The sequence below is a fragment of the Molossus molossus genome, unplaced genomic scaffold (assembly GCF_014108415.1).
Source record: "Molossus molossus isolate mMolMol1 unplaced genomic scaffold, mMolMol1.p scaffold_m16_p_3, whole genome shotgun sequence".
NCBI lineage: Eukaryota > Metazoa > Chordata > Mammalia > Chiroptera > Molossidae > Molossus > Molossus molossus.
This window is the reverse complement of record NW_023425366.1, coordinates 55,904,486-55,927,517: the sequence shown is the minus strand read 5'-3', so window position 1 is coordinate 55,927,517 and position 23,032 is coordinate 55,904,486. Positions and strand designations below refer to the sequence as shown.

Sequence of the window (23,032 nt, the reverse complement as noted above, 5' to 3'; positions counted from 1 at the left end):
AGTAAGATCATGTGATATTTGTCTTTCTTTGATTGGCTTATTTGGCTTATCATGATACTCTCCAGGACCCCCTTGTCATCTCAAAGAATGCAAGATCTTTCTTTCTTATAGCTGCATACTATTTCATTGTGTATATGTACCACAGTTTTTTTATCCACTCATCTATTGATGGACACTTAGACTGTTTCCAGATTTTAGCTATTGTAAATGGTGCTGCTATGAACATAGGGGTACATATATTTTTTCTGATTGGTATTTCAGGCTTCTTAGGATATATTCCTGAAAGTGGAACAACTGGGTCAAATGGCAGTTCAATTTTTAATTTTTTGAGGAAACACCATATTATATTCCATAGAGACTGCACCAGTCTGCATTCCCACCAGCAGTGTACTAGAGTCCCCTTTTCTCCACACCCTCGTCAGCACTTTTGGTTTGATGATTTGATGATGGCAGCCATTCTGGTGTGAGGTGATACCTCATAGTTGTTTTAATTTGCATCTCTCTGATGATTAGTGACGTTGAGTATTTTTTCATATGTCTCTTGGCCATTTGTATGTCCTGTTTGGAAAGGTGTCTATTTAGGTCCTCTGCCCACTTTTTAATTGCATATTTTATAATCAAGAGCAATAAATCACTCAGACAGCAATTATGCTGCATTTTTATTGAGAATAGTTCCAATAGCGCAATTTATTTCACATATCATAGCACTTATACTGTATTGCAATCACTGTGCTCTTCTGTGTCTCTCCACCAACCTTTAAGCTCTGTGGTGATAAGAACCATGTCAGTTCTGGTCATAGTGGTATTCTCACCATCTAGCACAGTGCCTAAGCACAGAGTGATAAATAAATGTTTGCTAAAGGAAAGAACGACATCAAAACAATTTGCTCATGGACAAGATATAATTGCTGGAGAAACAATTCTGATTATTAGTGAAAATACTGTTAAACTCCAGAGGCAGCTTGTGTATAGCTTACCTCTTTTAGTTGGTACTCCTGATAGTGTAGATATAAAACTAGGTTATATCTTTGATCTGCTGTAAAAGATCCAGAGATTCAACTACAGCTTAATAAATAGAAACATAAAAGAGATTAAGAACAATGGTGTTCATATTTTTTACATAAAAAGAAAGGTTAACTTCCAAACTCTTTACTTTCCCATTAAGTTAAATGACAAGTACGCCTTAAAAAAAAAAAAAAAGATGTTTAAAGGGAAGTACTACATGCTGCAACATAATAGGAAGAAGTTGAAAAGAAATCTAATAGCCCCGTTTTAGCAGAGAGGCAGTAAACTTCACTTGAGGATTAATGCTTCATGATGCATGGAAACATACTGTGGTCACATAGAAAACAACATCCCACTCTATAAAAAACACTGGTGTTTGCAATAAATTAAATCCTAAATAGATTATAGCAATTTGTTTTCCAACATTAGGGTGCATCAGAATTACCTGAGAAATTATGTAAACACAGATTTCTGGTCTCCACCCCAAGAGTTTCTGATTCAGTAAATCTGGGATGAGGCCAACAACTTGTACTACTACCAAGTTCTCAAGTATGTTGACACTGCCTTTTGAGAGTTATACACTGAGAACTGGACACAGCAATCCCTTACCTTTTACCACAGCCTTAGTGATTTTACTTATTATTATATCCCCTTCCCCCTTCATTCAAATTTAAGCATCTCTCCTCATTTTAGAAAATTCAAGATTTTCTTCTACAAACTTTTCTTTTGGGAATCCCTTAGAAATGCTCAAATATAAATAGTCATGGTCCATTGTAATAAATATATTTTTTATTGCCTTCCCTTAATAATAGGATGGGAAGGTGAAAGTTCAGAAATATTAGAGTATGATTGTACTAGTTGGGGTTCTCCAGAGAAACAGAACCTATAGGATTGATTGACTGACTGACTGATTTACTTATTATAAGAAATTGTCTCACAGATTATAGAGGCTGAGAAGTTCCACATTCCGCAAATTATAGAGTCAAGAAAGGGTGGTGGTATAATTCCAGCCCAAGCTCAGAGGCCTGAGAATCGGGGAGGCTAATGGTGTAAATCCTAGCACATAGACAGGAGAAGACCTGTCTCAGCTCAGCAAGCAGTCAGAAAGCAAAAGGGGTGAATTTCTCCTTCCTCTACCTTTTTTGTTCTATTCTGGCCCTCAACAGATTGGATAATGCCCACCCATGTGGGAGGGGATGATTTACTTATATTGAGTCCACTAGTTCAAATGCTAATCTCATCTGGAAACATCTTCAGAGACACAATCAGAAATTATGGTTAACCTGGATGCCCCTTGGTCCAGTCAAACTGACACATAGAATTAACCATGACAATGATGAAATGTTTAAGTCAAAGTTTAGTATTTGCTTTTCTGGAAATATGATGGTTGAAATAACCTGAAAACTCCACTACTACAAGAAATACTGAAAAAAAAAATTACTTCAAATCCATAATTAAGAGGCAGTTTTTCTTGTTTTTTTTTTGTTGTTGTTGTTGTTGTTGTTTTTTAATGCTTGAAACTCAGAACTTGGAGCTACAATGTCTGTATTTGAAGCCTAGATCTGCCACTTAATAGTTATGTGATCTTGGGCAAGTTAATGAGCTTATCTGTGGCTCAATTTTCTCATCTGTAAGTTGAGAAAATAAAGTTGAAAAATATTATACATAATGTATAGAGGGTGATATGAGGATTAAATATAAAATGCTTAGAATATTATCTGGCCCAGCCCTAGCCGGTTTGGCTCAGCGGTTAGAGCGTCGGCCTGCGGTACAGAGAATATTATCTGGCCCATTGTATATATTCTATAGAAGAGCTAGCTTTTATTATTATTGTTGTAACATTATTTGCTATCTCTCAGAAAAATATGGAAAATATACAGGTGTTCAAACTAAAAGAGAACAGAATATCAGACCAGGCATCATGGCTTGCTTGTCTCAACAATCTAAGAACTTGAGTTTTTAATGCCTATATCGAAAGATATGCCTTAAGCTAGATCCCCAATAAAAGAGTCAACAAAATTTCCACTTACAAGATAAGAAAGTTTGTTTACTTTGGACTGAGTTTCAGGTGAAAAAGTCTCCCTCAAAAATTTAGAACCATAAGCCTTTGACTTGCATGACTATGAAATTCAAACTTACACTCCTGCCCGCTCCTGTAGCCCTTCAAATTGAGAAAGTAACATAAAAATTAATCCTACGTTACTGGTATCCCTAGGATACTTCAAAGAGGAAAATATAAAACTTAGTGACGAGATACATTTTAACCAGACTGCCCAGGATTATACAGATCAAACCTCTCTGAAAATGGTTTTAAAAATATAAAATTACAAAAAAGGTATGGAAATAATCCACCATGAGTGAGAGTCAGCAGACACAATAAATAGTAAGATTTAGCCCTAAGAATTTTATATAATAGAACAATCTAACAAAATAATCTATAGTCTAAAAATATGGTCATATTAAAACTATTTTTTAAAGCCACATTCTATTTTTAAAATTGAGAAACTATAAAAAGAAAAGTTTGATTTGAAACATAGAACTTCAAGAAGTGAAAAATATTAAAAATTTTAACAGTCATGGCTAAAGGGACAATCAATGAACTGGAGGATAGATTTGAAACAATTGCAGAGAATGCAGCAACTGCAGACATAGAAAATATGTTAGCCTTGGGATCACAGACCATCTTTTCGTGCCTGGGACTTCCTTGGTTTTAGTACTGAAAGTCTCATATCTTGGGAAACTCCTCAGTCCTATGCAGGCTGGGTGACTGGTCACCCTAGTTAACAGATAAAGAATGAGAAGGGCCGACATAAAATTTTCAAGATGAAAGACTATTAAGAATGAAAGGGAAAAAATACTTAAAGCAATAACTACTGTGGATTTTCCAGAATTGATGAATATGAGTTCTAAAAATAACAAAATAAGAATCTTAAGATTTAGTTATCACAGATATCAAGAAAGATAACTAAAACAAATGTACTCGGACACATCATAGTGAAATTGCAGAACATCATAGACAAAGGTAACTATTCAGAGTTATCACAGAAAGAAAACATTATATACAAAGAAATACAATGTAGAATGGCAGGAGGTAATATAAATATTATACAAAAGTCAATATAATAATAAGTATAAAGGTTCGAGATGAAATAACTTGTCCCCAATAATTCTGTGTTCTAAAAATCATTTACAAGTTAAGGCAACACCCACTCCCATCCCCTGAAAGACTCTCCTCACACTCAACCAGAGTACACCCCAGACCAATCTTGTCTCTTCCCCAGATAGTGAGACACAGTACCTGCTGATTACCTTTGTCAAGTGCTATTGCTGGTGTTCACCTTGAGCCTCTTTGTACAACGAAGGGAAATCCACAGCTACCAAAGTTGAACAGAGAGCTAAAACCACAGCGATAAGAAAATACCACAGGCTCCTTGGAGGGATTTGCCAATAAAAGGAACCTAGAGCCCCATGATATAATGGCAGTCAAAGTAGGAGGCCAGAGAAACCTTGAACCATGGAATGGAGAGTCAGAATTGGGGCCTTTACAACCATTAGCCAACCTCTTAGAAGGGCTACAGTGAGAAGATAAGAAAAATATATTGCTGGAAAAACACCACCACCAACAACAACAACAAAAAACATTAAATGAAAGCTGTCTCTTGCAGGCCTTACCATGGGGTAAAAAAGAAAAAAAAAATATCTGGTGAATTCATAAGCACAAACTTGCCCACACATGGGTTTGGTATTCATATTAATTTATGTGGTCTAGGAAAGTTCATGCCAACGCTTCTGGTTCAATAAAGCCCCAGGGCATCTGGCAGAAGCAAAGACAAATTCTCACTAGAAAAATGCATCTCCAATTTAGGCTTTGCCATACTCAGTTCCACTACAAAACAATATTGAGGTATCCGTGTGTGTGTGTGTGTGTGTGTGTGTGTGTGTGTGTGTGAGTTTTTGATGTAAGTTAATATCTTTTCTGATGAATATTATGAAACTGTTATTCAAGTAGCTCATTATAGCATTTATGCTAAAATTGAATTCCTTTTAGAATTCAATAGCTACCAGCTTACTTGCCCAGGTATACATTCCTAAAATTTCTTACTCCACATTTTATTTATTTATTTATTTATTTATTTATCTGTTTGTTTATTTATTTATTTTTATTTAGCCTTGCCAAAACAAGGCCACCAAAAATTAGGTTGCCTCCAAAAAAAAAAAAAAAAGGGGGAGAGAGAGAGAATTTTACTCCACATTTTATAAAGGCATCATATGATGTTCAATAAACTCCTTCATTTGTGACAATCAATGTTTGACATTTTAAAGGTTTAAGTCATTTGATCTACAGTTAGTTAGATTTCAATAAATTATACAAGTCCTTGGATCTTTTTTTTTATTTTATTTTTTATCTGTTAATCCTCACCCAAGGATATTTCTCCATTGATTTTTGATAGAATGGAAGGGAGGGAAGGAGAGAGAGAGAGAAACATTGAGACATACGATCCTGACTGGGGCCAAGGATTGATCCTACAACCCAGGTATGTGCCAAACCAGCGAGGGCAAGTCCCTGGATCTTTAATTGTATACTTTTTGAGCCATTTATAACTAATCTTTCCAAAATGTTTCTTTTATTCAAAGTAATAATCTTAGTTTTAGTGTTTCTTCAACAACTATTAGCCTCTAATAAAAGTTGTCACAATTGTTGGAGTTTTTTTTTTTAATCCTCACCCAAAGATATATATATATATATATTTTTTTTTTTTTTCCATTTTATCTTCAGGTAGAGTGGGAGGGAGGAGAGAGAGAGAAACATCTTTGTAAGAGAGACACATCAACCAGTTGCCTCCTGCACAACCCTGACCAGGGCCAGGGACCGAACCACAACCAAGGTAGGTGCCCTTGACTGGAATTGAACCCGCAACTCATTAGTCCATGGACTGACATTCTTTTTTTTTTTAATCCTCACCCGAGGACATTTTTCCATCTTTTGTACAGTTAGAGTGGGAGGGAGAGAGAGGAAGAGAGAGAGAGAGAAACATCGATGTAAAAGGGACACATCGAGTGGCTGCCACCCGCACGACCAACCAGAGCCGGGGACAAACTGCAACCGAAGTACGTGCCCTTAGCGGAACCGAACCCGGGTCTCTCCGGACCACAGGCCGATGCTCTAACCGCTGAGCCAAACTGGCCAGGGCTGGACCGACATTCTAACCACTAAGCCAAATCAGCTAGGGCACAACTGTTGTAGTTTTTAAAATATATATATTCTTTTTTCTTTATTGATGTTAGAGAGAGAAAGGAAGGGGGAGGCAGAGAGGGAGAGAAACATCAATGAGAGAGAACATTGATATGCCACCTCCAGCATGCCCCCAACTGGGGAGGAGGCCCACAACCTGAACATGTGCCCTGACCAGGAATCTAATCAGTGACCTCTTGGTGCATGGATCGATGCTCAACCACTGAGCCACACTGGTCTGATACAGTATGAATTATAGTATGAATTATGTGATAAATTATTTAATGTCTGTATGATTACAGAAAGAGAGAGGAGGAGGAATTCAGGGTATGGATGCAAGTAGAGGGAGGTAGCTGTTCTTGGTGTTAAGTGTTGGCTCAGATCCTGAAATGTTTTGGAACTATAAACCCAATGTCCCCAGGCCTCACCTATGTGGCTTCAGGGTACCATCAACTTTCATAACTCTAAGACCACAGCCCCTTGCCCATATCTCCCTCCACCTCCAGTCATTCTGGGAGCCCCTAGGGGTGTTTCGAATGCACTCAATAGCCTATGCTTTGCTACGTTTACACCCAGTCTCCTCAGTGCATCCACTGTCTGCAAACTCTTATGGGCCCCACAGTCTCTACTGGGGTACTTCGTCTGCTCTCAGGAAGAAAGCTGGCCTGCCTGGGGTGCTATCTCCCGTGGCAAAGCCTTTGAGGTATCACAGTGACACCTTCAATCCTCTCTACATTGGATCCAGGCTCTTTAGATGCAGAAATGAGGAGCATGACCTTCCCATGGGTATTAGTCCTGGCTTCTGGGAAGGCCCAGCTGATCAGATGACCATCTTGTCCCCTCCGTCTCATTGTTGCTCCAGTCCCCGGCCCCAAATGTGAAGAGAACTCCTCTGCTTACTACTCAAATCACTTGGTAAATTGGTGCATGCGTCCCAGTTTAGGCTCAGTGGGAATATATAACTATAAAACAATTTCTTATTCATTCAAAAAAACATATATGGAGTAACTATTATGTGGAGGGTGCTATGCTAGGAGCTGTAGTAGATACAAGGAGGAGTTAGAGGTAGCTGCTCAGGCATGAGGTTGACATGGCTCCACCTGAAATAATGGCCAATGTGGCCAGTTGCAATATTATCTTCTTTTAAAGAATCTCATCAATCCTAATATCAATCCTGCTACATTTAGAAATTTGACACTTAAAAATCTGACTTACGATAATGGAGACTATGCCAAGTAAGAAAAGCCTAAATTGCTCCCAAAGATTAATTACTAATAATGAGGTTTATTATTCACGGAGATACATAAAAATTCAAAGCAGTTTAAATAAAAAATAAAATAAAAAACTTACAAATTAAATAAATAAATAAAGAGGAAAAAAGTATTTTAAAAATTGAATACATGCCTGTCCATGAGGAGCTGTCATGTCCTGCTGCCTAAGCTACCGCCCAAGTCATTAGATACTTTTGGAAGCTGCATTAATTCTTTTAATAAGTTCTTGCCTTGAGCAGTAAATGGCTAGGACTGGAAGAACATGGCTCCCCTAATGAGCATACATTATTACTTCGTCCTGTGAAGGCATGACAAGCTAGATGACCTATGATGGAAGATGACAAGAGGTCTGCATTACTGTAGACAAAAAAATGATTCCTATCAGAACAGACACCTGACCAACTGATTGCACAGGAAAAACTGAAGTCATAACGCTGGCACGTAAAAGACAGACGCTTACTACCACAGGGAGAAGAAACATACAGAAGTAGTTCCCTATGGTGTGGGAATGTATACCAGATGGATACATTCAACATTACAAAGAAATGAAATTATCTACATCCTGGATTTCTCTTCCAGTTCTGAAGCTGTGGGGTCTGTGTCCGGATGTGGGTGTTTTAGACCATGCTGTTCAATAGAGCAGCCACCAGCCACATGAGGCACTGAGCGTTGGAAACGTGGCTAGTCCCAACTGAGATGTGCAGTAAGTGTAAAATATGTCACATTTCAGAGACTTGTTCAAAATACACAGTGTAAAATAGCTCATTGTTATTTTAAAATATTGATCACGTTGAAATCAGACTGTTTTGGGTTAAATAAAATATATTTTTAAAATAATTTGACCTTTTTTTTCATTTTTAAATGTGGCTACCGGAAATTTTTAAATTACATTTACAATTTGCATCTAATTCTATGGGATAGCACTCCTTTAAATATAAATGTATTTACTGTGTTTAGAACTAATAAACTGGAGCTGGCCATTTTGTGCTTAGATAAAATGTCCACTAATATCACCTCAACAGGGTTATTCTCATAAGCAAATGTCATGGTTCTCAGAGCTCTATGAAACAGATAAATAGGAATTTGTATTATAGATAAGGCCAGCATTCCATCATGGCACTGAATTCGAAAGAAGACCCACCATGAAGAAGCCTACAAAATCAGGCCACTTACAAACAGGTTTGCAGCCTGTTAGATGGATATGAAGGAGGTTCTTATCTTGTTTTTTTACCTTGTATTCAAACAGCCCTTAATTTAATACATTTTCACCTAAGTAGTTCTCATTAATAAGAATATGCTCTAAAACCAGGACATTATCTATACTAAAATAATGCAAAGGAGCATTCATTTTAATTCCAGGCAGGTGGGTATCAAACTTTTCTAGCCTTATGAATCGTGTGTGGAGCTTGTTAAAAATGCAAATTCTGGGTTCCCATCACCTAGAGATTTTGACGGGGGAGGTATGTATTGGGGTAGGGCCAGGCCTTTATATTTAAAATGTATCCCAGGAGATCCTGACCTAAGCAGTCCCTAGACCACATACTGACAAATACTACTCTAGGTTTCAAGCAAATATGAAAAACAAGTTCTCCTAAATTTAATTGGAAACTTAATGTTGTCTGCATGCTTACTGTTAGTGTAATTATATTTTGAAATGTATGTGGGCTCTCCTTTTTTTAACTCTCCGTTATATCCTCAATAATGGCAAGTTTAATGAAATGTTTGTGTGTTAACTTCATTTCCTGTTTCACACACAACTATATACTAAAAATCATGTCCATCTGAATGGGGTATTTTTTAAAAAGGTGTAAAGAACACTGGCATTCTAAAATAAGCTCTAATTTAAAATGAACAATGAAAGGAAAAGGGACACGTACTTATTCATACAGGTTTATATTAGTGACAACATTAGTGAAATGTATTCACCAAGGCAACAGATATATGTGTGAGAGACCGTGCTAGCACCACAGGAGAGAGAAAGGTGCTTTGGAGAGAGGACTGTCCTCAAGAGGCTGACAGTCTGGTAGAGGTAAGCCATGGCCACAAATAATAGCAGAAGGTAAGAAGCACTGCACCAGATAAAGCACACATTTCGGGGGGGATACTCAGTATGACTGCAATCAAGGCTGAATGTGGGGAAATGGGGGAAGATGAAGCCAGAGAGGTAGACGAGGGCCAGATCATGGGGGCTCTTGTTGGTTAGACTAAGGGTTTGATATTTACCCTAAGAGCTAGGGGGAGCTAGTGTTAGATTTTAAGGAAGGGGGTGACATGCATCCACTCTGTTAGTAATTACTAAACACTTGTTACATACCCAGCACTCAGAGAAATTGCTGACCAGTCATGTGAGGAGCTTTTAGACTGTCTGTGAGGCCAGGCTTCGCCCAGACCTACCCAATTAGATCCTCCAGGGCTGGTGAGCAGCACTGTGTTATTTATAAAGTCTCTCCCAGTGATTCTGATGCACAGCCAAGTCCGGCAGCCACCATTGAAGGGTGTATTTAAATACATACCTATATGAAAAACTCTTTGCCTAGGTGAGCATTTAAGCAAAGGAACCAAGCTAGTGATCAAATCACCTATGTAATAAGGAGGCAGCAATAGCAAAGCTGAGAGGTGAGGTGGGTGTCATTTGGTTGGGTTGCTTAATTCTTGAACAAGGAAGACACCCTGGAAAAAAATATTTTAGGAAGCTGTTTTGTCTGTAATGTCCAGAATAAATTCAAAGAAGAAACGGGAGGCAGAGACACCAAGAAGAGCTGGACACAGTAATCCAAGCATAGTATTTTTTGGCAGATGGCTGAGGTGACAACTGAGGGGATGGAGAAACATAAATGAAACTGAGTGACAGTGTTAGGAAACTGCCACATGGCTCAGAGTGTGTGTCACTCATGAGAAAGGGGAGAAACACAAAGGGAGAGAGAGAAGGCAATAAAGAAGGCGGGAAAGAAAGTGGATGAGATAATGATGACACGTGCATTGTAAGAAATGATAGCTGCATCTAGAAACATAAACCGCTGCTTATTCGTATAGAATACAAGGTATTCAAAATTGTACTGAAAGTTGCCATTTAGTAGATGGAAAACTGAAGCATAAAATAGCAAATATTCCAAAATGTCAAGTAAAAGTGGCAACTTATTTTGTAACTCAGACTTGAGATTTATTATTGGTATTATTCAAAATAAATGCCATACTTGCTGGGTTATTTTTAAATGATTACTATTATTATTATTTTAATAGCATACATTATTACTATTTATACATTACTAGTAATACGTTATATTACTTTTTTTTTTAATTAAAAAACTAAAACTACCTTTCTGTTCCCCTACCCCTTGTTTTGTGGAGGAGTCTCTCTTGGTGCCATGTTTTGGCCAGAAGTCAATTATGATAATGAGGGTGAAGAGGGAATAAGGACCCTTTTGCCAGGGCCTCCTGCCAGGGACAGATGCCCTGACTCGGATGTTCCCTGTGCACAAAGGATGCGCAAGCTTTAAGCGGAAAGCTTGAAAGGAAACAAGGCCACATCCGTGAGTGCAGCCTGTGCACTGCACAGCTCTGGGTGCTGTTCGCTTCTGCAGAGTTGTATTTTCAGTTTCTGGCAGATGGGAATCAAGTGTCTGAGGGTGGGGTGCCTTTTTCCCATTCTCACTAAGGCACTGTGTGGGCTAGCAGCGATGCTGAGGGAAACCCTCTTTTTTTCCTTGTTTCTCAAAACATAGTCTTGGGACTACCTACATAAGAATCCATTGAGAAGTGATTTAAAATACAGATTTCTGTGTCTCACATCAGACTACTGAGGTGGGCCTTGGAATCTGCAGTTTTAACAAACTCTCATCAGGCAATTCTCACGTTCTATTTTCAATTACTTGGCAGATGACCATATCTTCCCTCAGTCCATCATAATGGTATAGAGAAGCATATATATTTTAAACCATTTCACTATAAAACAAAAGAGACAACACACCAGTTCCTTACTGCCTTTCTGTTGTAGAATAAAAATATGGGAATAAAAATAAAGCTGTAGATGGTGAAAAGTGAGCTTACAACTTCAATATCAGAGATACAAAGAAGTGCCCCAGACTAATGTAGGAAATGCCATACTAGGTCATACGTTTGGTCTTCCCAACCCAAAATGTCCTATTTATCTCTCTCTTTGACCTCAAAGTCCACACCAGGAGTATTTTTCAAACACCCCTAACTTGCCATTATGGATCATTGATCAATGCGTACAAACTCTCATCAAGCATATTTATATTTTCAGTCTACAACCCATGAAATAATAGAGTTGTTTCTTACCTAAGGTGTACATTTTCACCGACCTTTCTGAGTCCTGAAAGGAGCTTTGTTGAGCTGTAAATGTCGCTCTCAGCAGCTGCGCTGTGGATCCGATGGACAAAGTGGTGTTGCCCCAACTTCCTGTTCCTTCCTGATTTATAGGCTGCAGTCTGGGCCCCTTTCATGATGAAGAGTCCTAATCTCTTTAGTCTGTTCTCATCATAAAAACTCCTGTCAACCTTTAGTCTTCTTAGTTATCCCAGTAGCAATATATATACTTTTAAAATCAATGTTGTCTTTTTAAAGGTTTGGTGACCTGAGATATACAGTAGTCCCCCATTATTAGCAGTTGTGCTTTCTGTGGTTTCAGTTACCTGTGGTCAACCATGGTCCAAAATATTAAATGGAAAATTCCAGAAATAAAAAATTCATAAGTTTAAAATTTTGTGCCTTTCTGAGTAACATGATGAATCTCTCACATACCTCTCCGCCCCCCTCAAGATGTGACTCATTTCTCTGTCCGGCATATCTACACTGTGCACGCGCCCCTCTCATCGCTCACTCAGTAGGCATCTGGGTTATCAGGTCGGCTGTTGCAGTATCATCGCAGGGCATGTGTTCAAGTTACTCTTATTTTACTTAATAATGGCCCAAAATGCAAGAGTAGTCATGCTGGGAATTTACATACACCACAGAAAAGCCATCAGGTGCTTATTACACATTGTCAGAAGGTCAGTAGGAGCCCAACGCTATGACACAGAGCCTATGTCACTCACCTCCCTTCACACCACACAGGCATGTTAACATCTCGCACCATCACAACAAGGGTGAGTACAGGACAAGGTATTTTGAGAGAGATCACAGTCACATAACTTTTATTATAATCATTCCATTTTATGATTAGTTATTATTGTTAACCTCTTACTGTGCCTAATTTATAAATTAAACTTTGTCATAGGTATGTATGTATAGAAAAAACAGTATATATTTGGCTTGGTACTATGCACAGTTTCAGGCATCCAATGTCTTGGAACATATTCCCCGTGGACTAGGGTGGACTACTGTACACAGTTGTCTGTATGTATACATACACACAAAAGTTTTCTCACAAGCATAAGATCATGCATGTGTTGCTTCTAATACCATTTCTCATCATGGCATCATTTTCTTGATCTTTTGATCTTTTGGGCTATGATTTGCAACCTCAAAAAAAAAATCCCAGATATTGAAATATCATACATTGAAGTTTGATAAAAATGGATAATTGCCCAGGTAGAAGAGCCGAGATGAATTGAATAGTATTAGCCAGCTGTTTTAGCCTGAGCAACATCACCTTCCATCTTACCTAAACTCACCCTCAGCTGCTTGGCTTGCATCCAAGTCCACAGTTTGGCCCAGATCGTCCAAGGCAGGAAACGGCACTGCAGGGACCTGGCGAAAGGGAAGTGTCTAACAAAGCATCATCTGGACAGTGATGATTCTGCTTCTTCCATATGCCTCATGATTACTTAAAAGATTCAGTCCTGACCTCCATCAGCATTCTTCTGGGCATGTGGCTACTGATAAGTCCTGCTTGGGGAGGGAAAGATGGCCTAAAGAACAGCAGAGTCCACAGCCAGGGGTGTTCAAGCCTTGCTTTACAGGGAGGTGCAGACTTAGGTGCAGCTTACGTTGAAGGTCACTGTGTGTCTTGCGGTACCCGTGCCAAGCCAGCTGAGAAGGCAGCAGTGGCACCCTGTAATCCCGCAGCAGGGTGCCTGACCCTCTTCCCTCCCACCTTTGCTCACGCACTGTTCTCATCTGAGATATCGGTTCTTCTGACTGGCTTCTCTTTGCATAAACCCCTGATTCTTTCCTTGGTTTCCCCCTTTCAACCCCACACTCCCAATCGGGTAGAATTTAGGAGGCCTTCTTACAGTAATACCCACCCAGGACCCCAGTGCTCTGCCCAGGCTGCCTGCTGCCAAATCGCAAACAAAGCCTCAAGTAGACAACACAATATCCTCACCCACTAAGCAGGCCCCATTTCTTCTGAGTTTATTTGCTCCGGTATGATACTTGGATGCTGTCTATGAACCAGGAAGTGGGGTCTCACTAGACACTGACCCTGCTGGTGTCTTGATCTTGGACTTGCCAGCCTACAGAACTGTGAGAAATAAATGTCTGTAGTTTATAAGCCACTCAATCTCTGGTACTATTGCTATAGCAGTCCGAACAGACTAAGACAGAGGCTCAAAGCAGATCATTCAGAAAATGAATCTAATGAGAAAGGAAGGATGGAATCAGAAGCTAGGAGATCCAACAGGAGGGGAAAGCGCTGAGGCAGTGAATTAAGCTAATGGCAGTGGGAATGAGGAGCCACTTTATCACCTCGCACCTGTCACAATGGCCGCCATCAAACAACAAATCATCAAACAACAAGTGCTGGCGAGGGTGTGGAGAAAAGGGGACTCTAGTACACTGCTGGTGGGAATGCAGACTGGTGCAGCCACTATGGAAAACAACATGGTGTTACCTCAAAAAGTTAAAAATTGAATTGCCATTTGACCCAGTGATCCCACTTCTAGGAATATACCCTAAGAAGCCTGAAACACCAATCAGAAAGAATATATGTACCCCCATGTTCATAACAGCACTATTTACAATAGCTAAGATCTGGAAACAGTCCAAGTGTCCATCAGTAGATGAGTGGATTAAAAAGCTGTGGTACATGTACACAATGGAATATTATGCAGCTGTAAGAAAGAAAGATCTCTTATCCTTTGAGATGGCATGGAAGGACCTGGAGAGTATTATGCTAAGTGAAACAAGCCAAGCAGAGAAAGACAAATACCACATGATCTCACTTATTTGTGGAATATAATGAACTAAACAAACTGCTTAACAAAATTAACCCAGAGACATAGAGGTGGGGTACAGACTGGCAAGCCTCAGAGGAGGGGATTTGGGGGGAAAGAGATAAACCACAGAACTTATATGCATGCATGCATGACCAATGAACATATACAACAAAGCTGGGTATGGGGCAGGAGGAAAGGGGAGGAGGGTGTCAATGGGGGGAAATGAGAAACATCTATAACAAAAACAAATTAATAAAACTAAAATATAAAAAAGACGCTAGGGGTAAGTCCCCATGCCACATCAGCAGCACCTTTCTGGTCAGTCCTCAGCCCTCTCCCAGCCTCAGTTTGCAATCAGCCTTACACTCTGTATTCTCACTTTCTCCTGATGTCTTCGGCACCAATCCCTTGCCTCGTTGTCTTTGTACAAGTCTCCCACACAGTTTGGATTTGACCCTGACACTACCAGTCTGGTTCTGAACTCTGACCCTCTCCATCACTGCAGTTCACATTGGTCCCCTTGCCTCACCCACCTGAGCGTGTTCTCCAGAACCCCAGCCCAAGCTCAGGCTGCTGAGACCAGCATTCTCTCTAGGTTTGTGCTCGTTTCAGAACCAGAGCTCAGTTGCCTGACAGATTGGCCAGACATGAGCGATAACACATTAGGAGGGACAATATGGTCCTGGAGTTTAGGACTGGCTGGATTGTATTTCTCTGTATGAAGGTGGAACGGTGAGGAAAAGCCACTAATATGGGAGGTAAGGTGAGGCAATCACTTTTCACACACAAATTAGAGGAGACAATGGGACATCCCAAGAAAATGCCTGATGTGTAGCAACTAAAGAGAGGTCAGGAGCAGGGTCATGGCATACAGACACAGGCTGTGCACTGTGAATACCTGAGGAGAGGTATTCACATGGACCAGGAGGTGAGAGCGCCCCCAGCACTTGTACAAAGCTACAATCTTGGGCAGGGCAGGGAACTACCACATGGAGGAAACGGTTGAAGCCAGGACGTAAGACTAAGGGCAGAGAGCAAGCTGGCGGAGGAGCACAGGGCTAGGATTACACTAGAGGAAAATGTAGGGGGCAAAAGAGAATTTCCATATCAAAGCCATAGAGGAACTAAGTAGTATCATAAGTAGGATTTCAAGGAGGACATAGTCGTCTCAAATGCCACAGAAAGGTCACAGGAGAGAGGACCTGGAAAGGAATTTAAGATGAAGTATAATGTGATGCAAAGAAGATGAATTTGGATGTGAGGAATCAGGCCCCAGTCTTGGCATGGCCACACCTTGGGCAAGGCTCCCTCCTTGGATCAGTGAAAACCTTTCTTGTCTCTGGGTTGTTACAGATTTTTAAAAAAATCATCTTTCACTGAATGTTTCTATATGCCAGGCCCTGCTATAAACACTGTGTATATTAATACATTTATTCCTCACTACCATTTTATTGTAGGTTTCCCATTTCATAAGCAAAGAAGGGCGCATAGAGAGCATTGAAATAAAGCCTGCGGTGATGCAGCCAGGAACGGGCAGGGCCGGAATCTGTAACAAGGCGTGGTTCTGCCTGGCGAGGACCTTCTGCTCTGTCATTTTAATATAGACCATCTAGAAGGTTGCTAGTGAACTTCCAGGATGAGTCTCAGCTAGAGGTGAGAGACAGAAAAAACCACGATAATGAAAGAAAGGCAGTGTGATGGTAAAGGGAAGAGAAAAAGGATTGTGAGCATTAAAAACAACAGGCTCAAGTAATGATTGTTCAAGATAGATGAGACCCCTGTAAAGTGTGGCTTGAGGGGAAGGAGCCAATGAAGAGGAAGAGATTGAGGATCCTGGAGACGGAAGGAAATTGACAGAGCAGGACTGTAGAGATAACGAGTTAGCCTTGAAAAGGGAGAACACCCAAGACGGCATAGAGACAGACATTTAGAGGCAGAGAGTGGGTAAGATGGGAAAATTCATGTTTGAGGTCCTTGCCTTTAAGAAATAAGTATTAGGGGGAATCAGTGGGGGGAAAAGGAGAAACATCTGTAACAAAAATAAATTAATTAATTTTTTTAAAAAAAGAAAGAAGTATTAACAGGGAAATCAGCTCAAAGTAGACATAGGGTCCACTGGAAATTTTTCACATTTTTATTATATTATAGAAGCAAAATGTACTCATAGAAAATTTGGGGAAATTGCAGAAAAGTGGAAGGAAACATCACCTAAGTCCTAGGAAACAAAGAAACACTAGAGTGTATTACCTTCCAGACAATTAGGTGTTTTTATTTTCCTCCACATATTAATATTTACAATTCTAGTTATTTCGCTTTCATAACACTCATACTTAAAATTCATTTAATATCCTACTAAGGGGATGTGCTATAATATCCTTAACCATTTCCCACATGTGAACCGCTTCCAATTTTTTACTATTTCATAAATAAAGCTGAACTGAACATCTTTGATCATAAAATTTATTCTATATTTAGAATCACTTTCAAAAGACAGAGCCTAAATGTATAACTCCTAAGTCAACGACTTAGTATAATTGCAAACATCTTTAAGGCTTTTGACACTTCTAACACCATTTACATTATATCAGCAATGGATGGGAATACAATTTTCCCAAACCCTTGCCAAAATTAATTGTGTTTTTAAAACTTTGTTAATTTGACAGATGAAAAAGTAGTACCTGACTATGTGACATGTATTTTACTAGTAACAAGGCTGAATAATTTTTTTTATGAATTTTTATTTGTTTTTTTATTACAGATATTTTACCATTTTATCCCATTGGCACCCCCCACCCCACCCCACCTCCGCCCCATCCCCGGCTTAGTTGTCCATGTCCATTGGTCATGCATACATGCATATAAGTTCTGTGGTTTATCTCTTCCCACCCCCCCTACCCCCCATCCCCTCTTCTGAGGGATGTCAGTCTGTGCCCTACTTCCATGTGTCTGGGTCTACTGTATTCCTCAGACTGTTATGTTCATTATATTCCACAAATAAGTGAGATCATATGATACTTGTCTTTCTCTGCTTGGCTTCTTTCACTTAGGATAATACTTTCCAGGTCCCTCCATGTCGTCTCAAAGGATAAGAGATCTTTCTTTCTTACCACTGCATAGTACTCCATTGTGTATATGTACCACTGCTTTTTTATCCATTCGTCTACTGGTGGACACTTGGGCTGTTTCCAGATCTTAGCTATTGTAAATAGTGCTGCTATGAACATGGGGGTACATATATTCTTCCTGATTGGTGTTTCAGGCTTCTTAGGGTATATTCCCAGCAGTGGGATCACTGGGTCAAATGGAAGTTCAATTTTTAATTTTTTGAGGTAGCACCATATTGTTTTCCATAGCGGCTGCACCAGTCTGCATTCCCACCAGCAGTGTATTAGAGTCCCCTTTTCTCCACACCCTCGCCAACACTTGTTGTTTGATGATTTGTTGATGGCGGCCATTCTGACAGGTGTGAGGTGATACCTCATTGTTGTTTTAATTTGCATCTCTCTGGTGATTAGTGACATTGAGCATTTCTTCATAGGTCTCTTGGCCATTTGTATGTCCTGTTTGGAGAGGTGTCTAAGACTGAATAATTTTTTAAATATTTGTTCATTGTTTTCTTCTACTTTTTAAAGTGTGTGTGTGTGTGTGTGTGTGTGTGTGTGTGTGTGTTTGTCTTTTGTACATTTATCTTTTGGGTTCATACCATTTTACAATTTTAGGAGTTATTTATATAATGAAGATATTAAGATGTTACCATTTGAAACCTCTAACTACTTTTTAAGTTGACTGGTTTTGTTAAATTTATTTTTTAAATAGTTTTCTTCTTCTTATAAAATGTAGTCTGTATTGTGAGCCTAGTTCTTCAACCCCCACCCCCTTTCATCACATGAGCTCACCCATTTGCTTCTACTTAGTTCCCTTTGACTTCAGTTGGTCAGAGTTGGTATCTGTGGGTTACAACAAAGACTTCTAACAAACCCAGCAATAATCAATTAAGGAGTGCAATAAAAAGAAGCTAATATATGTTGGCAACAAGAACCATAAAATATCTAGGAATAAACTTACAAGCCGGCAGGCTGGACCTCCGGGAAGAAAACATAAATCTTTGCTGAGGACATAGGAAAAAATCTCAATGGAACAGGAGCTCGTCCTTTTCCTGGGGAAAAGGACCGACTGTTATGAAGTCATCAATATTCCCTCAAATGGTTATGTACACGCAACACCATTTCAATGGGATTATTTCTAATATGACAAGTTGGTGCAAATCTAGAAAAAAATATGAGAGCAGGCAGAATTTTTTGAAAATTACAACCTAATATAAGGTGGGATTGATACAGACGGCCCTTTGTGCTTAAGGCAGAACAGACAAGCAGAGTGGAAGAGTCTGGAGATGAACCTGAGTAAATATGGAAAGGAAATACGATGAAAGTGGCATTGCAGATCAACGGGGAAAGGGATGGTTGTTTAATAAGTTGTATTTTGGAATAGTTGCCTCATGACTTCTAAGATACCACACTCTTCCATGATGGCTGCTCATCTTCTGTCTCATTTATTGGCTTCTCCTCCTTCATCTAAGTGCACCAGAACTTGAACATGGACTGTATTATTTTATTTTTTCAATCTACTTTATTATCTAGGAATCTGGTTTTAAATACCAACTCTCCACCAATGAGTCCTAAATTACTATTTCTAGCCCTAACCCTAGCATCATACATTACACTGCCTACTTGACATTCCATTTGAGATATCTAAAACTTAGTATTTTAAAATCAGAACAAGAAATTGCCCTTCCATTATAACCCTCTCCACCCCTACCAAACATATACACCCTTATCTAGATTATAGCTTTCCTAATTTTTCCAATGTTAGTAAATAACACCACTATTCACTAAGATGTTCAATCCAAAACCTAAGTCATCTCTGATTTCTGCTTTTCCTTCAACCTCCAATATTCACTCTACCAGCACATCCATGGGCTGTGCCAGAGAGTAAAAATGGGTGCTTAAGAATATGACTACTTTCCTAGCTGGTGTGGCTCAGTGGACTGAGCATCATCCCATGGACTGGGAGGTCCTGGTTTCATACCTGGTCAGGGCATATGCGCCGGTTGCAGGCTCAATCTCCAATAGGGGACGTGCATGAGGCAGTGATGGATGTTTCCCTCTCACATTGATGTTTCTATCTCTCTCTCCCTTTCTCTAAAAAAAAAAAAATCAGTAAAAACATATTTAAAAAAATAATAATAATACAAGTCCTGGAACCAAGCTATCTGCGTTCAGATCCTGACTCTAGCACCAACCAATTCTGTAACCTTTGGGCAATCTACCTACACTTGATCAAGTTGTCATCTGTAAAACAAGGATAATGACATCATCTGATTCATAGAATAATGGTAGGAATTAATGAGTCATTAAGAGATTAGAATAGTAGCTGGTGCATATTATATGTTCAATAAATGTCAGTTATTATTGTCTCCAAAAGATATCTCAAATTCTTTATGGTGAAAGACTGAACAGCTTTTTTCTATGATTAGAAACAAGGCAAAGATGCCTGCTCTCACCTCTTCCTTTCAACATAGTACTGGAGGTTCTAGCCAGTGAAGTCAGGAAAGCAAAAAAACTGAAAGGAATCCATTAAAAAGGAAGAAATAAAACTATCTCTATTGCAAATGAAAATGCTCTTTATATAGAAAATCCTACGGAATCCACTAAAAGACAAAATTGTTCAGCAATGTTGCAGGATACAAGATCGACATATAAAAATCCATTTTATATCTATCTACTGACAATAAACTATCCAAAAGTAAAATTTCCCTAGGCAGCCACTAACCTACCTTCTGTCCACCTTTTGTTTTTATAGATTTTGGGGATTTCATATAAATGGAATTACACTGTATGTGGTCTTTTGTGACTGACTTCTTAGACTTGGCATAATGTTTTCAAGGTTCTTCCATCTTGCAGTATGAAACAGTTCTTCATTCCTTTTTATTTCTGAGTACTATTTCATCGTTTGGAGATACTACATTTTGTTCATTTGTCAGCTGACAGACATGTGGGTTGTTGTCCACTTTTTGGCTATTATCAATGATACTTTATGAGCATGTATGCACAAGTTTTTTGAAGACATATATTTTCAAATCTTTTGTGTTGACACCAAAAAAGTGGAATTTCTGGGTCATGTGGTAACCTTATATTTAACTTTGTGAAGGAACTGCCAGACTGTTTTCCAAAGTAGCTGCATGATTTTAAATTTCCACCAGCAGTATATGAGGGTTCCAATATCTCTACAGCCTCATCAATGCTTGCTGTTATCTGTCTTTTTTATTATAGTCATCCTAGTGAATGTGAAGGTATCTCATTGTGGTCTTGATTACATTTCCTGATGGCTAATAATGTTGAGCATCTCTTCATGTACTTAGTCATTTGAATACCTTATTTGAAGAAATATCTATTCAAATTCTTTCTTCATTTTCGGGTTATTTATATTTTTATTGTGAGCTCTTTATATATTCATCTGAAATATGTGATCTGCTAATATTTTCTCCCATTCTTCTCTTTTCACTTTCTTGATGGTGTTCTTTAAAGCACAAAATCTTAAATTTTGATTGAGTCCAATTGATCTTATTTTTCTTTGGTAGCTTGTACTTTTGGGGTCACATCTAAGAAACATTACCTAATCTGAGGCCACAGAGATTTGCTCCTAAGTTTTCATCTAAAACTTTTGTAGTTTTTATTCTTAACTTTGGGTCTAGAATCCATTTGGAGTTCATTTTTTGTACATTGTGTGGGGTAGTGGTCATATTTTGCATGTGGATTTCTATTTATTGTTGAAAGGACTATTCTTTCCTCATTGAAGTGTCTTGACATTTTTATTGACAAAAACAAATCTCTATTTAAAAATCTTGATATTTTGTCCTAATAAAAAGTGGTAAGATGACAATGGATATCCTTCAGCCTCTTGGCAAGTTTCTGACATGAGGTTGAGTAGTTGTCACAGGTGTCATTGATATCTGTAGATGGTTTTCTTATAGAGAAAATGCTAATCCTGCTACTCATCTAATTGTAATGAGATTTTAAATGGGACTCTGTCTCTGTTTCAACCAGGGCTCCAAGGCAACAGGTACCTCTGTGAAAATTAACAAAAAAGCAACTTTACTGGGAATGTGAATTGCAATAAAGTGCCCCTTCTGGCACCCTACTTTGTTAGAGGAGCAAGGGCTGGAATTCAGCATTCACTCATCTCCTTCGCTTGGCATCTTTGTGTAAGGTACAAACTTCATAATCATTTGCAGTGGTCTTGGATTCCATCTACAGCAACATTCCAAAGTGAGTTTCAAGGCCATCTAAGAGACTTACAAAAGAGCTGGAGAAAACTACCCAACTCTACCCTGAAAAAAGAGGTTAGGCTGAAAGAGAGGAGATTTCAGATAGATAGATGATAGATAGATAGATAGATAGATAGATAGATAGATAGATAGATAGATAGATAGATAGATAGATAGATAGATAGATAGATAGATAGAGATAGAGAGATATATAGATATAGATATATAATAGTCCCTTCTCAAAGGTATGGGGAAAAAACTAGTTCCACAAGGGCGGTGTTCAAAGAGGAGGAGAGGGAGAAGTAAAATTGTATTTGTGTGCACTCTAACGGTGCTGCTGAACTATCAAAATCAATAAACTACAATATGAAAAGTAGCCATGTCTCTTTAAATCAGGTAATGCCATTTCAAGAATCTCTGCAAAAATAACTTTGATTCCATTCAAACAATACTTTAAGTAGTTCCCTAAAAAAATAACTCTGCTGTAATGTGGGCATTGATAGCTGTAACATAATTTAAGCACAGCTTCACTTTTTTGTCTTAATAGGATTCTACCCACTGCATCCCTCTGTGCATTGTTTTGATGATCCCGTCACTTAGGGTTCTTAGAGCTCATTTTCAAGGAGTCAACAATGAATGAAATGAACTCGCATTGGGATACATTTTCAAGAATTCTCCACATAGTATTCATGGACATTTTTTACATGAAGTTGCTTCTAAGACATGATTAGCTTTTCTGTTTTTATTCATTTATAATCAAGTATGATGGAATTATATGCGATGGTGAAACCTCCCCCTTTCTAAAGTTAACCACAGAGAGAAGCCTGCTCCCCTTTTTCTCTATCCCAGACCTTATATCTGGTTATTCATAAGGATAATATTATAATTAATCCAGATGACTGGCCTAAAAATGATGACCTTCTTTTGTACTATTACTTCATGCAGAGGACCACAAGGATACAAAAAAATTATTCCTTGGCCCAGGAAGTCTATTAAAATGCTAAATGAAGATCTGGTGAAGCCATCCCATATAATTCCATCATACTTGATTATCACGTCAATAGTAACAGAAAAGATAATC

The 23,032-nt window shown here is 38.8% G+C and overlaps 1 protein-coding gene across 1 annotated transcript in view; it reads right to left on the bottom strand.

The window, feature by feature from the left end:
• The window catches only part of ATG10 (autophagy related 10), a 262,172-nt gene extending 249,908 nt beyond the window's left edge, over positions 1-12,264 (bottom strand). The window contains 1 exon segment of the mRNA XM_036279440.1: positions 11,809-12,264. Coding sequence (XP_036135333.1) covers positions 11,809-11,821 — 13 coding nt within the window. The 5' untranslated portion in view covers positions 11,822-12,264.
• Positions 12,265-23,032: the final 10,768 nt, after the last annotated feature.